Source organism: Entelurus aequoreus, linkage group LG07 (genome assembly GCF_033978785.1).
Source record: "Entelurus aequoreus isolate RoL-2023_Sb linkage group LG07, RoL_Eaeq_v1.1, whole genome shotgun sequence".
In the NCBI taxonomy this organism is placed as follows: Eukaryota; Metazoa; Chordata; class Actinopteri; order Syngnathiformes; family Syngnathidae; genus Entelurus; species Entelurus aequoreus.
This window is the reverse complement of record NC_084737.1, coordinates 70,748,991-70,762,028: the sequence shown is the minus strand read 5'-3', so window position 1 is coordinate 70,762,028 and position 13,038 is coordinate 70,748,991. Positions and strand designations below refer to the sequence as shown.

The following is a 13,038-nucleotide window of genomic DNA, read 5'->3' as shown; positions in this document are numbered from 1 at the left end:
ATGAAGATGACACCAGCACAAGAAAGATGCTGGGATGATGCAACTGCAGCAGGGATTGTTCGTGGAAGGAAGGAATGTGTTCGGCTCGGCCCTCCCCCTTCCTCCTCCTCCTCTTCCTCCTCCAGTGAGATTGTCGCCTACCATCAGCGCTCTTCTGGGCACTTTTGACCTTTCTGGCTTTCCGTAGCCAAACTGGGCAAAGAAAGCATATTTACAATCCAACACTGCTGCTGAGCTTAATAGTTCAAAACGGTCCTTTTTTTTTTTTTTGGTTTGGACATAATGTAAAAAAAGGCTAATAACGCGCCTAATGGACGTGTTTTGATGATTTCTCGCCTCGAGCGGGCAATGGTTCGCTAAAGCCTCGCCTGCTCGCACCGTCTGGTCTGAACCGGTTCTGGAGGCGGCGTTAAGGCGTGAAACAGTGCGTGAAGACTCCATTAGACTCGGCCCCTTTTTTTGTGTGTGTGTGTGACGTCTCCGCCTCCCATTGGTCCGCGTAACATCACCCCCGCCCACTTTTTCCGCACACCGTTAGGTCAGCGACACGGTCCCGGCTCTCCTATTGGCTGACAGCTGTGCCCATCAGCGGGGTTTTTTTTTTTTTTTTTTTGGGGCAGTCCCCGGCGTGTGCACGCGGAGGAGAGGAGTTGTATACATCGCGCGACAATAAACCGGCGTGCACTTTTCAGCACCAGCACGGCGTGGATAGCGGAGCCCCCCCACCACCACCCCCCTCATCCCCCCTACCGAGCACCGACGGGTCGCGCGGTTCTCGGCGCCAGAGAACCGTTGACTTTCTCAGGGATACTTTTGTTCGGGAGCTAGCTTGTTTTTTTTGGCGACAAAGTGCCACGAAGCGTGTTAGTTCGTTCAGCGTGTAGCTTTGCTGTTACTAAATGGCGACAAATGAAGGCAAACAAAGGGGATAGAGAAGACTATTCTTCCTGGCTAATGCGGCTCTTTACCGGCGGTTCTCTTCAGTAGTCGCGCCAGGTCTCCATTGTGTGAGCATCCACAACCCCCGGAGCCTCCCCTCCTCCCGCGCAGCAGCTACAACTCCTTTGGACTTGTTGTTTGTTTTTTTAAATATATATATATATATTTGGGAATCACAAGCCTTCTGAAAAAAATGTGCTCCCGTCTTTGGTTCGTGACCGACCGGCGTATCAGCCAGGAGTACCCCCAAGTTCAGATCCTCCGGGCATTGAAGGAGCGCTGCGCGGAGGAGGATGTGGAATTCCGCTCTCTCCTCATGGATCAGATCGTGCTCACCATCAGCGAGGGGCAACTGGGTAAATATAATCTCGTTATACTTTTGCGCAACGGTTTTAAAGAAGGAGTCGGAATGTACGTTTGATCAGGGGTGTAAACCTACGGAGTCAGGCGGTGCTCGATGCTACAAGCTAGCCGTTATTGTCTGGGGGTGGAGGGGGGAGGCAGCGTGGGCTAGCCCCGGTGCGCCTGCTAGCAAGGAGGCGAAGTGTAAGCAAAATGTGTGACCGCCTAACCTACTTTCCACGCTCCTACTCACCGAATAGATGCAGGCTTCTCCCCTGCTAATATCATTAATCAATTCATTTAAAAAAAAAAATCAGAATGAGATATGCGTGCGATGTGGTTATGTTATTGATTATTCAGTCTATGGGAAGTCGAGGAGGGCAAATAGGGGCGGAAGTAAGATTGTTCCCCCTCCAGTCCAGCTGTCTAAAAGAACCTGTATGTATAACAAAACAAAACAAAACAAAAAAACATAAATTAATATAATGCAAAAGGTTGTTTGATTGATTGAGGCTTTTATTAGTAGATTGCACAGTGAAGTACATATTCCGTACCACTAAATCAGGGATGGGCAATTAATTTTTACCGGGGGCGCATGAGCAACCCGAGCACTGCTGGAGGGCCACATCGACAATATTTCAATTAAATTTTGCTCAATATTATTTTTGGTATATACCGTATGATAAATAATAATAATAATAAAAATAATAATAATAATAATTCATAATAATACTTTCATTTAACCTAACTTAACTTTATAACACAAGCACTGCTTTGGAAATCACTTGTACCCCTTTCAGAGATCACATTTAGTTCCCCTTAAACATCCTCTTGTTGCACAATGAAATGTAAGTATAGGATGAAGTGTGCATTCATGTAACTTTCTCTAGTAACAGTATTCCATGATTAATATAAATACATTAACATTAATAATAAATGACAGTAAAATAAGCACACGTATGACTGAGGAGTCATAGTGTAACTTTTGTGTGGTGTTTGAGTTGTCCGACTTTTTGTGTGGCCTTAAACGCACCAGTGGTTTAGTGCTATGCGTGTTGGTGACAGATGACAAGTTGGTTTTGGCCTGGTTTGTACGGCAGAAAATGACTAGTTTTTCGAGATAGAAGTGTTTTACTCATGTTTTTGGTGTGGTTATGGCCGAATATAAACAGTTTTGCTCAATAAAGTGATCGATATAATTCCTGGCCTCGAAGCATCTCGATAGACGTTACAATAATTGAACGGTGTTGACGAACACCGTTAGGGCCGCTTGTTGTCACTGTCACTCAAAGTTGCATTGCAAAATTACACAGAATAAATGTGTTTATTTTGTTTAGAATTCAGATGGGATTTGATTTGGTGCGCGGCATATATTTTCTGTGCGCAGAGGACGCTTGAGCAGTGCGCAATTGCGCAGGCACGCACCTTAGAGGGAACGTTGCTTGGCAGTCCATGTCTTGTTGAAAACACGGCATTCGTCATCAACTTTTCTCTTTTTAGCGTCTCGGGTGTAAACCATGCATCACTTATCGCTGTGAACCATCACTCACAGGTTACACACGGACATACGCCCATAAATAACACTTTTCAAAATAAAAGCAGCACAGTTGTATTGCGCGCACGACATAGATGTTTTTTCAACTTTATTTTGTAATTTGTGATTGCAGCTGTTCACATTCACTCACAATCGCATACGTCTACACGCAAGTAATACAAATAACGCTTTTCAAAACAAAAGCAGCACCGTTGTATTGCACACTCGACATAGATACTTTTTAAAATGTATTTTGTAATTTATGATTGGCCTCACGCGGGCCGGACAGGGACGAACAAAGAGCCGGATGTGGCCCGTGGGCCGCAGAATGCCCAAGTCTGCACTAAATGGTAACACCCGAATAAGTTTTTCAACTTGTTTAAGTCGGGGTCCACTTAAATTGATTCATGATACAGATATATACTATCATCATAATATAGTCATCACACAAGATAATCATCAGAGTTTATACACCTGCAAATCAGTGTGACTTCTGCTGTTGCCGTATCCGTAATACGCCGATAGGGAGAAGTTTTTATTTACACGATGAGTCTGGTGTGTTTTGACCTCCACCGAACCCCTGAGCCCGACTCACCGAACCCCTAGGGTTCGATCAAACCCAGGTTAAGAACCACTGGGAAGTCAAAGAGGGCAAATAGGGGCGGAAGTAAGATTGTTCCCCCTCCAGTCCAGCTGTCTTAAAGAACCTGTATGTATAAAAAAAACAAAAAAACATAAATTAATATAATGCAAAAGGTAATGTACAGGGGCAGCACGGTGGAACAGGGGTTAGTGCATGTGCCTCACAATACGAAGGTCCTGAGTAGTCCTGGGTTCAATCCCGGGCTAGGGATCTTTCTGTGTGGAGTTTGCATGTTCTCCCCGTGACTGCATGGGTTAAAGTTAAAAGTTAAAGTACCAATGATTGTCACACACACACTAGGTGTGGTGAAATTATTCTCTGCATTTGACCCATCACCCTTGATCACCCCCTGGGAGGTGAGGGGAGCAGTGGGCAGCAGCGGTGGCCGCGCCCGGGAATAATTTTTGGTGATTTAACCCCCAATTCCAACCCTTGATGCTGAGTGCTAAGCAGGGAGGTAATGGGTCCCATTTTTATAGTCTTTGTTTCGACTTGGCCGGGGTTTGAACTCACAACCTACCAATCTCAGGGCGGACACTCTAACTACTGGGCCACTGAGTAGGTACCCTGCGGGTACTCTGACTTCCTCCCACCGCCAAAAACATGCACCTGGGGATAGGTTGATTGGCAACACTAAATGGTGTGTGAATGTGAGTGTGAATGTTGTCTGTCTATCTGTGTTGGCCCTCTGATGAGGTGGCGACTTGTCCAGGGTGTACCCCGCCTTCCGCCCGAATGCAGCTGAGATAGGCTCCAGCACGCCCCGCGACCCCGAACGGGACAAGCGGTACAAAATGGATGGATGGAGGGTAATGTACAGTATGTAAGCATGATGGTCCAGTTTTGCCTGAAAGGGAGTAGGAAGAAGATAACTTATTTATTATTTATCCACTATTGTTATCCATAACGAGGATGTCGTTGTGGCTTGTGCAGCCCTTTGAGACACTCATGATGTAGGGCTATATAAGTAAACATTGATTGATAGATTGATTGATTGATTGATTTAATCCCACCCCCAGTTCTCAATTTAGTGATTAATACATTGAGTTTCACTGTTACTTTGTTTAAGGATTATAATACAAATGTTGTATCATGGTGGCATTACTACAGGTAACAAGAATTATTACACTGTAACAATAGTTTGCATCAACAACGTAGGAAGAATGAACAATACCAACAATGGTAATAGACAAAATACCAACAATGGTAATGGACGACATAGCAATAATGGTAAGGAAATAATTGAGCACATGTTAACACTTAAGGACAGAGTACAACAACAGGTCAAATTAAAGACCCTCATCTCTATATTTGAACTAGACCCGATGTTTGTATAATAGTTTAAATCGATTGATAGTTTGGCATTGCTTGTGCTGTAAGTCCAGTTTGTTCTATAAGGTTTACTCCGCATACGGACACACAAAAACGTGTATGCGTGGTTTGAGCTCTTGGCAATGAAAAATATCCAAACACAAATGGTGTTTATATTTTTATGTTTTTATATGGTACACAAAACCATATGAAATGCATCAAATATTTGATAAACATAAGCAGCCCATTGATTTCGCTCATACTCCTATCAAGTAAGAGATGACAAACAAGGGCATGGTTTGTCAAATAGGAAACAATTGCTGTGTTGTAATATTGCAGCAAAGAAGACCATTTCACTTTGTGTTTTTTGACTGTTATGAAAGCACATTTTCAGAACGCTGACTTGTGCTCCATCATGTGATGGTGACAGTAGGTGCCTAAGCAACACACACACATGGAATTCATCAGGGCGGTGTAAAGTGGACTAGTGTCACTGGATGAGAGATGTGTGTGTGTCTCAATTAGCACATTAAAGGGGCTGTTTGCAACCAGCTCACAGTTACTTTTTTCAAACCAAAGTGTGTTAAAAAAAAATGTTACTAGCAAAGGGTAAATATTTCTTTAAAATGTCTATGTTTTTCGCATTTACTGATTACATTGGCTATCTCGTCAACACGTACACAAAATCAGGCCCAAAGAAGCAACTAAAAAATTTCAGTCTTGTTGTTATAGTAGGCTATACAGTCAATGATAACTAATGTTAGCTAACAACACACAAAGCTACTACACGTGCATGTCTTACGTACGAGCATAGTTACATTATTAAGTGCTGGAAGACTAGTCAGGATAGAGGGAAAGCTGGATGCAGCAATGTACATCCTGGACGAAAACCTGCTCCAAAGCGCTTTTGAACTCAGACTGGGGCGACAGTTTTTTAGATTTTGTATTTTTTTTCTTAGTGCAGACATGGTAAAAGTGCAATTTCAATGTTGATGATGCGCATTAATTAGAGAAAAAAAAATGAAGATGGTGGCAAGCAGAAAACATTTTGTTTATTTAAACTATTTTACCTAAAATATGCATTGAGGCTATAAAGTGTGTTTCATCTGATTACTCGATTGATGAAGCAAACTAATCATTACATTTCTCAATTACTAAAATAATCGATAGCTGCAGCCCTAAATTGCAGAGTTATGGTGTGTCCAATAAGTTGAGCAAGGCACAGTATTGTATTAACTGCGCGCAATTTTCATTCAACGCTATCATGTGCTACTGATTATTTTAAAGAACATACACTTTCTGCTGTGACGGGATTCGACACATATAAATGCACAGTGCAATGTTACTTTTGTACATGCATCCAAAACATCCAAAGAAAAAGTGGTATGACTTCCAAGTTCCCCCCATATTCTAATCCCTTATTGAAAACACTTCCTTTTGGTCTACATAACATGTAATTGTGGTTCTTTGTTTAGAATTTTGCATGGATTACATTTTACAGACCATCTTCAAGACGCTTTCTGAATGTCTCTTAATGTGCCGTTTTGTGGGCAGTCTTATTTACGTGGCGAAGCCCTCCTTCAAGCCAAGCCGCCTTCGACTGCGTTCCCCTTCAGCCATGTTGTGATTTTAGTGCTTCCATACTGAGTCTACTGACAGATGTAAAATAAAACTATATGCTACTTTTGATCAAAAATGGCAATAGCGTGGGATGCATGTAAATATATGAGACAGTCTACCCCACAACAAGGGGACAGAGAAAAAGAAGCAACTTACTGACTACAACTTCGGACTACAACTGAATACAATTAGGGGACTTGCGCAAAGCTCTTTGGGTAAAATGCTACCATATGTGGAGATATCCGCTGAAGTTTCAAATTCCAGTTTGGTAGAAGGCAAGATTGTTTTACAAATATCTCCACAATGCCGCCATTATTTGATTTCAAATTTTCGACAAATCAGACCGAGAGTTCTGGTTAGGGTTAAAAGAATGTTTTCTAAAGAATGTTTGAATTTCTTGTAGCACTACATAGAGGTAGACAACAAACATTAAGTCCTGATGACAAACTCATGCAATGACATGACCTCTTTTGCAGAGCTAAATGTGTTAATTGTTCTGCTTCCGTCAGTTAATGTTATCCCCAGCCAGGTGGAGCACCGTCTAGACCTGTTTGCACACAACTGGAGCAAGAGAGTTAGCGTTACCTGTAATCCATCCAGGCACATATAGCAAATGTCTCCTGAGCCCTGACTGCACAGATTAACCGCCAGTGGATGGATTACTCATACTTGGAGGACGCTTACTTTATCACTGAAAGTCTTCAGGTTCACATTGGCCCTTGTCTGTGTGTAGATTTTGCAATTAGGTAATATATTACCCTTACACCTAGAGTATATATACATGTACAGTAGATGCAGCAAAGTTCCAGGAATCCAAATAGGTCATAGGATGTAGAAATTAGTGTGTACATGCTAAACTAAGCTACAAACAGGATTACTGATTGGCAGGGTTCTGTCATAGTCCAGTTGAGCACAGGATTAACTTGTACACGGACATTAATTGGTGTGGTTTGTCCACAGGAGCACCCATGAAAGTACGCGTTTACACACATTTAGCTTTTCAATGACTAACGATCTCGCGCACAGACAAACCCAGCATTCAACAAGGCGAGAGGCATTTCACGTCTCATGATTTGTTTGGAGGGGCATTCTAAGAGCGGTTTCACAACGAAGTGATGATAAATGCATCACCCTTATGACGATCTGAAACTAATAACACCAACGCAATTTAGCTGTTACATTAGATTTAATAACGATCCAACATGCTAGTATTAGTCCCCACTTTGGGGGAGTTTAAGTCCATTTTAAAAGATCGAGAAAGCAGTTCTCTTGGGAAATGTACTTGCTTTTAAATTTAATTATTACTTAATTGTTTTAGATTATGTTTGACACGTTGTGGTATGACTGCTGTTGTTCTGTTGTATTGTCTTGTTGTAATTATCATTGTAACTTTGTTTGTGCTGCCCTCTTTGTCAGGTGACTCTTGAAAAAGAGATTTTAATCTCAATGAGTCGTTACCTGGTTAAATAAAGGAAATTTAATTGACTTTTGATGAAGAGTGGAGTTTTTGTTTATCTTCGAAAATGAGGCTTCTTAATCTCAACAAATATGGTGGTTTTTGTTTATGAGCAGGATTGGGGGTTGTAAATACAGTTGTGTTGTTTTTTTTTTTTTTACATTAGTGTTAGCTTCTTTTTACACTTGGAACGGAGAAAGAATGAGACAAGCGAGGCCTATCTGTGACTTTTATTACATGCTCATTTTTAATATAAGTGTTTAAAGCCTGTTTTATTGTTTTCGTGTACTATAGTGGTTGAGTTACTTTTACACGTGTATGGAAGTGGTATGACTACTTTGTTAAACTAAAATTTAAAAAACTGCCTCATCACTTTTGTGAAAGCGAGTTTTCTTTTGAACTATTTCCAGTGGTGATAAATTGGACATCCTGATCAATTTAATATTTAATATTTTCATTGTACTGTGTCTTGTTTGTACACCCTAATGTAGAAAATACACATTATTGATGCTGCAAAAAGAGTGCATTGCCACTTGCTTTCAACCTCTCTCCTCTGCATTCCATTTGGAAACACTCATCTGTGATAGAGAGATACATGAAGTAGCACAGAGGGGCATGACACGCCACACAACATTGAAAAAAGTCTTGCAGCTCTTTGAGTCATACAGTTGAAAGATGTAACCTTTTGCTTAAGCACGGCTATCAGCATCACAGAGACGACTGTTCATCACGTGGCGCCGTGAAGTGGCAAATGTGTGACATTAAAGAATGTGGTACTTGCAACATACTGGAGGTGAGAAACTTTGGTCACCTCACAATTCGATTCCGATTCTTTGGGTGACGATTCGATTCAGAATCGATTTTTGATTCAACACAATTCTTGTAATATATTATTTGGTATAAAAATTATAATACAACCGTTTCAAACCATGTTACAAAAGCTCCTCTTCTTTCCCTCAGGAAAATTAAATTTCCAGCAGCAGTGTACAGAATTGAGATATAATTTAAAAGGTAAATAATGGAGGTATAAATGGAAATAAAATAGAAAATTTAACGAAAAGAATAAAAATAGGAATAAAAATAGGAATAAAAATATAACAGTAGAAACTAGGCAGTAGTGACCATGTTATGAAAATAAATATATTTTAAAAATTTAGAAAAACGGTAATACTGTCAATAATATGAAAGATGTGATTGCACTGTTAATTGCACTGTTTTTTGTTGCAGTTTATTTCAGTATATCTATGTCTATCTACTAAAAGAAAATAGAGCCGCTCAAACTCACTGCCAGCTTTACAATTGTTAGGACTTAGGATAGAAATTAACAAAGCAATTGAGTAAAAATAGGCCTGGGCCGATAACAAATTTTGCTCGATGATATATTGACCTACACAATTATGGCAGATAAGCAATATTATTGCCATTATTTTTTGGAGACCAAATTAACCACTGATGAAATAATAATCTATAGTAATAATGCGAGTATATAATTTCAAATGAAATAAACTTGTATTTCTGGTGTATTTTAACATTGTAATTGGAATTCAAACTTTTAAATTATCCAAGGTAAATAAAACAAACAAATAATAAGAATAATATATACTCTGCTAGCAAATTTTTGCACTTGAAAAAAAATCACAACCAAAAGCAATACAATAGGTCCTGTCTCTGTTAAAGAAGGTGTAGGGGACCCTCAAATATGCACAAACAAAACAATTTATAAAATGGCCAAATAAATATATATATATACATATATTATATTATATATTATAAATTATAACCAAAATTATCACCTTTATTATTATTATTACCATGGTATTTTTGAATGTGCTCAAAGAGTACTTGTTTGCACACTAAAATATTTTGTACATTCTTGGCAGAGGAAACATCCCATAATCCCGTTCTGGATTCATAAGAGTCATATTATTTGTATTTGTGTGTTTAAATATGTTCATATTTTTCCATTTTAATTGTAAACATTTTAGATTTTTTTTTTGATACGTGCAAAATGGTTGATCAGTTTGTTTCACTTTTGGTTTATGTGATGTCATGCGAGTTCACTTCCTGTTGAACGACATCTGTCTGTTTCAACTCAAAACTGTCATTGATCACTTTGTACAAAGACAGCACAGCCTTTATGTTCAATGTGAATACTGTGTTTTAGTTGTTTAGACAATAATGTGTTTATACAAGTTTAGATTTGGGTATAATGTTTCTTAATTGGAAAATCAGAATCAGAAATACTTTATTAATCCCCGATGGGAAATTAAGATTTTCAGCACAGGAAGAAAAGGAGTTAATGTCGCTTGTTTTCATGTAAGCATTTAATATAGCTAGCATACTAATGCTAATCCTTCCATAAGTTTATCAAAGTGCAGTTATCAAATCACGGTTTTCCGATCATTTTAATTTAATATGGTAACAAACAGTAGAAAATGGAAAGATGGGATACTAACTTTTGGGGGTTTTACAGCGGTTATCATTACTGTTTATGTGCATGTAGTACAAACGCCTGCAGCTGCTAAAAAGAGTGACAGTTTTGCCTCTTGCAGCCGTAACAACGTGTGCATATGGCGATTACCGACGCTGGAAAAGTTACCGACTAAATTTTCCTATAGTTCAGTTTATTGACTTATCGAATATCGACCCAGGCCTAAGCACAAATACAATACTTATTTAAATATAATACTATAAAAAAGAAAACCAAACAATTATAAAAGTAACAATATTGATTTTAATCCAAAAACAGATTCTTAAAAAATATATAAGAATTTGCACGATGGAACAGGGGTTAGTGCGTGTGCCTCACAATACAAAGGTCCTGGGTTCAATCCTCGGGCTCTGGTCTTTCTGTGTGGAGTTTGCATGTTCTCCCCGTGACTGCGTGGGTTGCCACCGGTTACTCCGGCTTCCTCACACCTCCAAAGACATGCACCTGGAGATAGGTTGATTGGCAACACTAAATTGGCCCTAGTGTGTGAGTTTGAATGTTGTCTGTTTATCTGTGTTGGCCCTGTGATGAGTTGGCGACTTGTCCAGGGTGTACCTCGCCTTCCGCCCGAGTGCAGCTGGGATAAGCTCCAGCACCCCTCGCTACCCCGAGATGGATAAGCGGTAGAAAATGGATGAATTTGCCCAAAAAATATATGCAGTACAGGCCAAAAGTTTGGACACACCTTCTCATTCAATGTGTTTTCTTTATTTCCATGACTATTTACATTGTAGATTGTCACTGAAGGCATCAACACTATGAATGAACACATGTGGAGTTATGTACTTAACAAAAAAAGGTGAAATAACTGAAAACATGTTTTATATTCTAGTTTCTTCAAAATAGCCACCCTCTGCTCTGATTACAGCTTTGCACATTCTTGGCATTCTCTCGATGAGCTTCAAGCACACCTGTGAAGTGAAAACCATTTCAGGTGACTATCTCTTGAAGCTCATGGAGAGAATGCCAAGAGTGTGCGAAAAGGTAATCAGAGGAAAGGGTGGTTATTTTGAAGAAACTAGAATATAAAACATTAAAGTTATTTCACTTTTTTTTTGTTAAGTACATAACTCCACATGTGTTCATTCATAGTTTTGATGCATTCAGTGACAATCTACAATGTAAATAGTCATGAAAATAAAGAAAACGAATTGAATGAGAAGGTGTGTCCAAACTTTTGGCCTGTACTGTATATATATATTTTTTTAAAGATTCTTGAAAAGTATGAATCCATTTAGGATCGGGTTAAAAAAATGCGCTTTGGATGTGTATCGACCTACAACATACGCTGTAAAGTTTGTATTTTGAGCGACATGCTTCTATGTGGGCCTGGGACCCACCAGTGAAAGTTTGTTGGTATCTCATTGAAATGGAATGCATATAATGTGTTTCATGTTGCAAATGGAACAACAATGCTTTAGTCCTAACACCCCCAATCCTCCACCCATATTGTTGAGATTAAATATAAACAAAATCAACCTGCAATAACAGAGCAAAAAACAAACATATCTGAAATGTTAATATTAATAACTAACTCAATAGGCTACGAGTCAGGCTACAACATAATGACTAATAATAACACAAAGCTTTGTCTTAAAAATAACTTTTTTAGCCTTTTTAAATACATATTTTTAAATATAAAAATATCACAATGCCCCTCACTCCATCCTTTGATGTTCCAGTACACAGGGTGGAGGAGCTATCTTGTTGTGGTTCATGGCCGAGACCAGTGTTCTTGGTGACCACTGCTTGTCTGGTTTCTACACAGTTGCTTTGTAATTGGAGACACGCAGAGTAAAAACATAGTTGTGTGTCTCAGAAACCGAGATACAACTCTCTGACACTTCCCACTGTAGCATCACTTGCATTGCTTTGTGTGTGCTAGTACAATCGGAGCAGTGTGTGAGTGTTGAATGGATTTGGTGTGACCATGAAGCCCTTTGCTTGTGTACAGAGATTTTGAGGAGAGAGGGGGGGACAAGGGAGTAGTATTTTTATGGCAACACTGTTCCCCTCCGCCGTGTGAAGACCAAAAGGCATCCTGCCTGCTGCCTTCTTGTTTCTCACCTCGTTTGTGCACGCAATCGTCTTAGAAAGTCAAAAGTTGAAGTAAAAAATTTAGTGGTGTGGTAGTCAATCTCCGATTTGTTCCAATTTTAAAATATATATTTTTCCAAACAAATAATATAAATTAAACTAATCCATTGCTGCATCAAAGTGTCATCATAAGATTATTATTCACATTAACATTTTTAGAATCAGAATCAGATTTATTGGCCAAGTATGCTTAACACACAAGGAATTTGACTTGGTAGACTGTGCTCTCTTTGTTCAATGCAAGTAACAAAAAATGCATTGTGAATGTGTAGTTAACAGTACAATAACTGGTTCTCTGCAGGTTTTAACAAGTCAAAGTTAAGACTTTTGAAGACCATAATGAATAAAAGTTAAGACCATTTCACATCCATACTGAGTACTGACAATAAGTACCAAGACATGAAGGAAAGCAGAGGCCCACAATTAATTGTATGAATATGAATGTACTGCTCTTTCACATTGAAAAACAAAATGCTTACCCTAACTAAAACACTAGAAGCCTTTTTAAAGGGGAACTGCACTTTTTGGGGAATTGTTACCTTACGTTCACAATCATTATGAAAGACATGACAACGGATGCATCTTTTTTTAAATGCATTGTAATC

The 13,038-nt window shown here is 39.2% G+C and overlaps 1 protein-coding gene across 2 annotated transcripts in view; it reads left to right on the top strand.

Moving 5' to 3' along the window:
* Nucleotides 1–687: 687 nt before the first annotated feature.
* rimkla (ribosomal modification protein rimK-like family member A) overlaps nt 688–13,038 on the top strand; it is a 72,858-nt gene continuing 60,507 nt past the window's right edge. The window contains exon 1 of one of the 2 annotated variants that reach the window (XM_062054416.1): nt 688–1,295. In XM_062054416.1, the coding sequence (XP_061910400.1) occupies nt 1,133–1,295 (163 nt within the window). In that variant the 5' untranslated portion in view covers nt 688–1,132. The remainder of the gene's footprint in view (nt 1,296–13,038) is intronic. The other variant, XM_062054415.1, reaches the window with a different exon arrangement.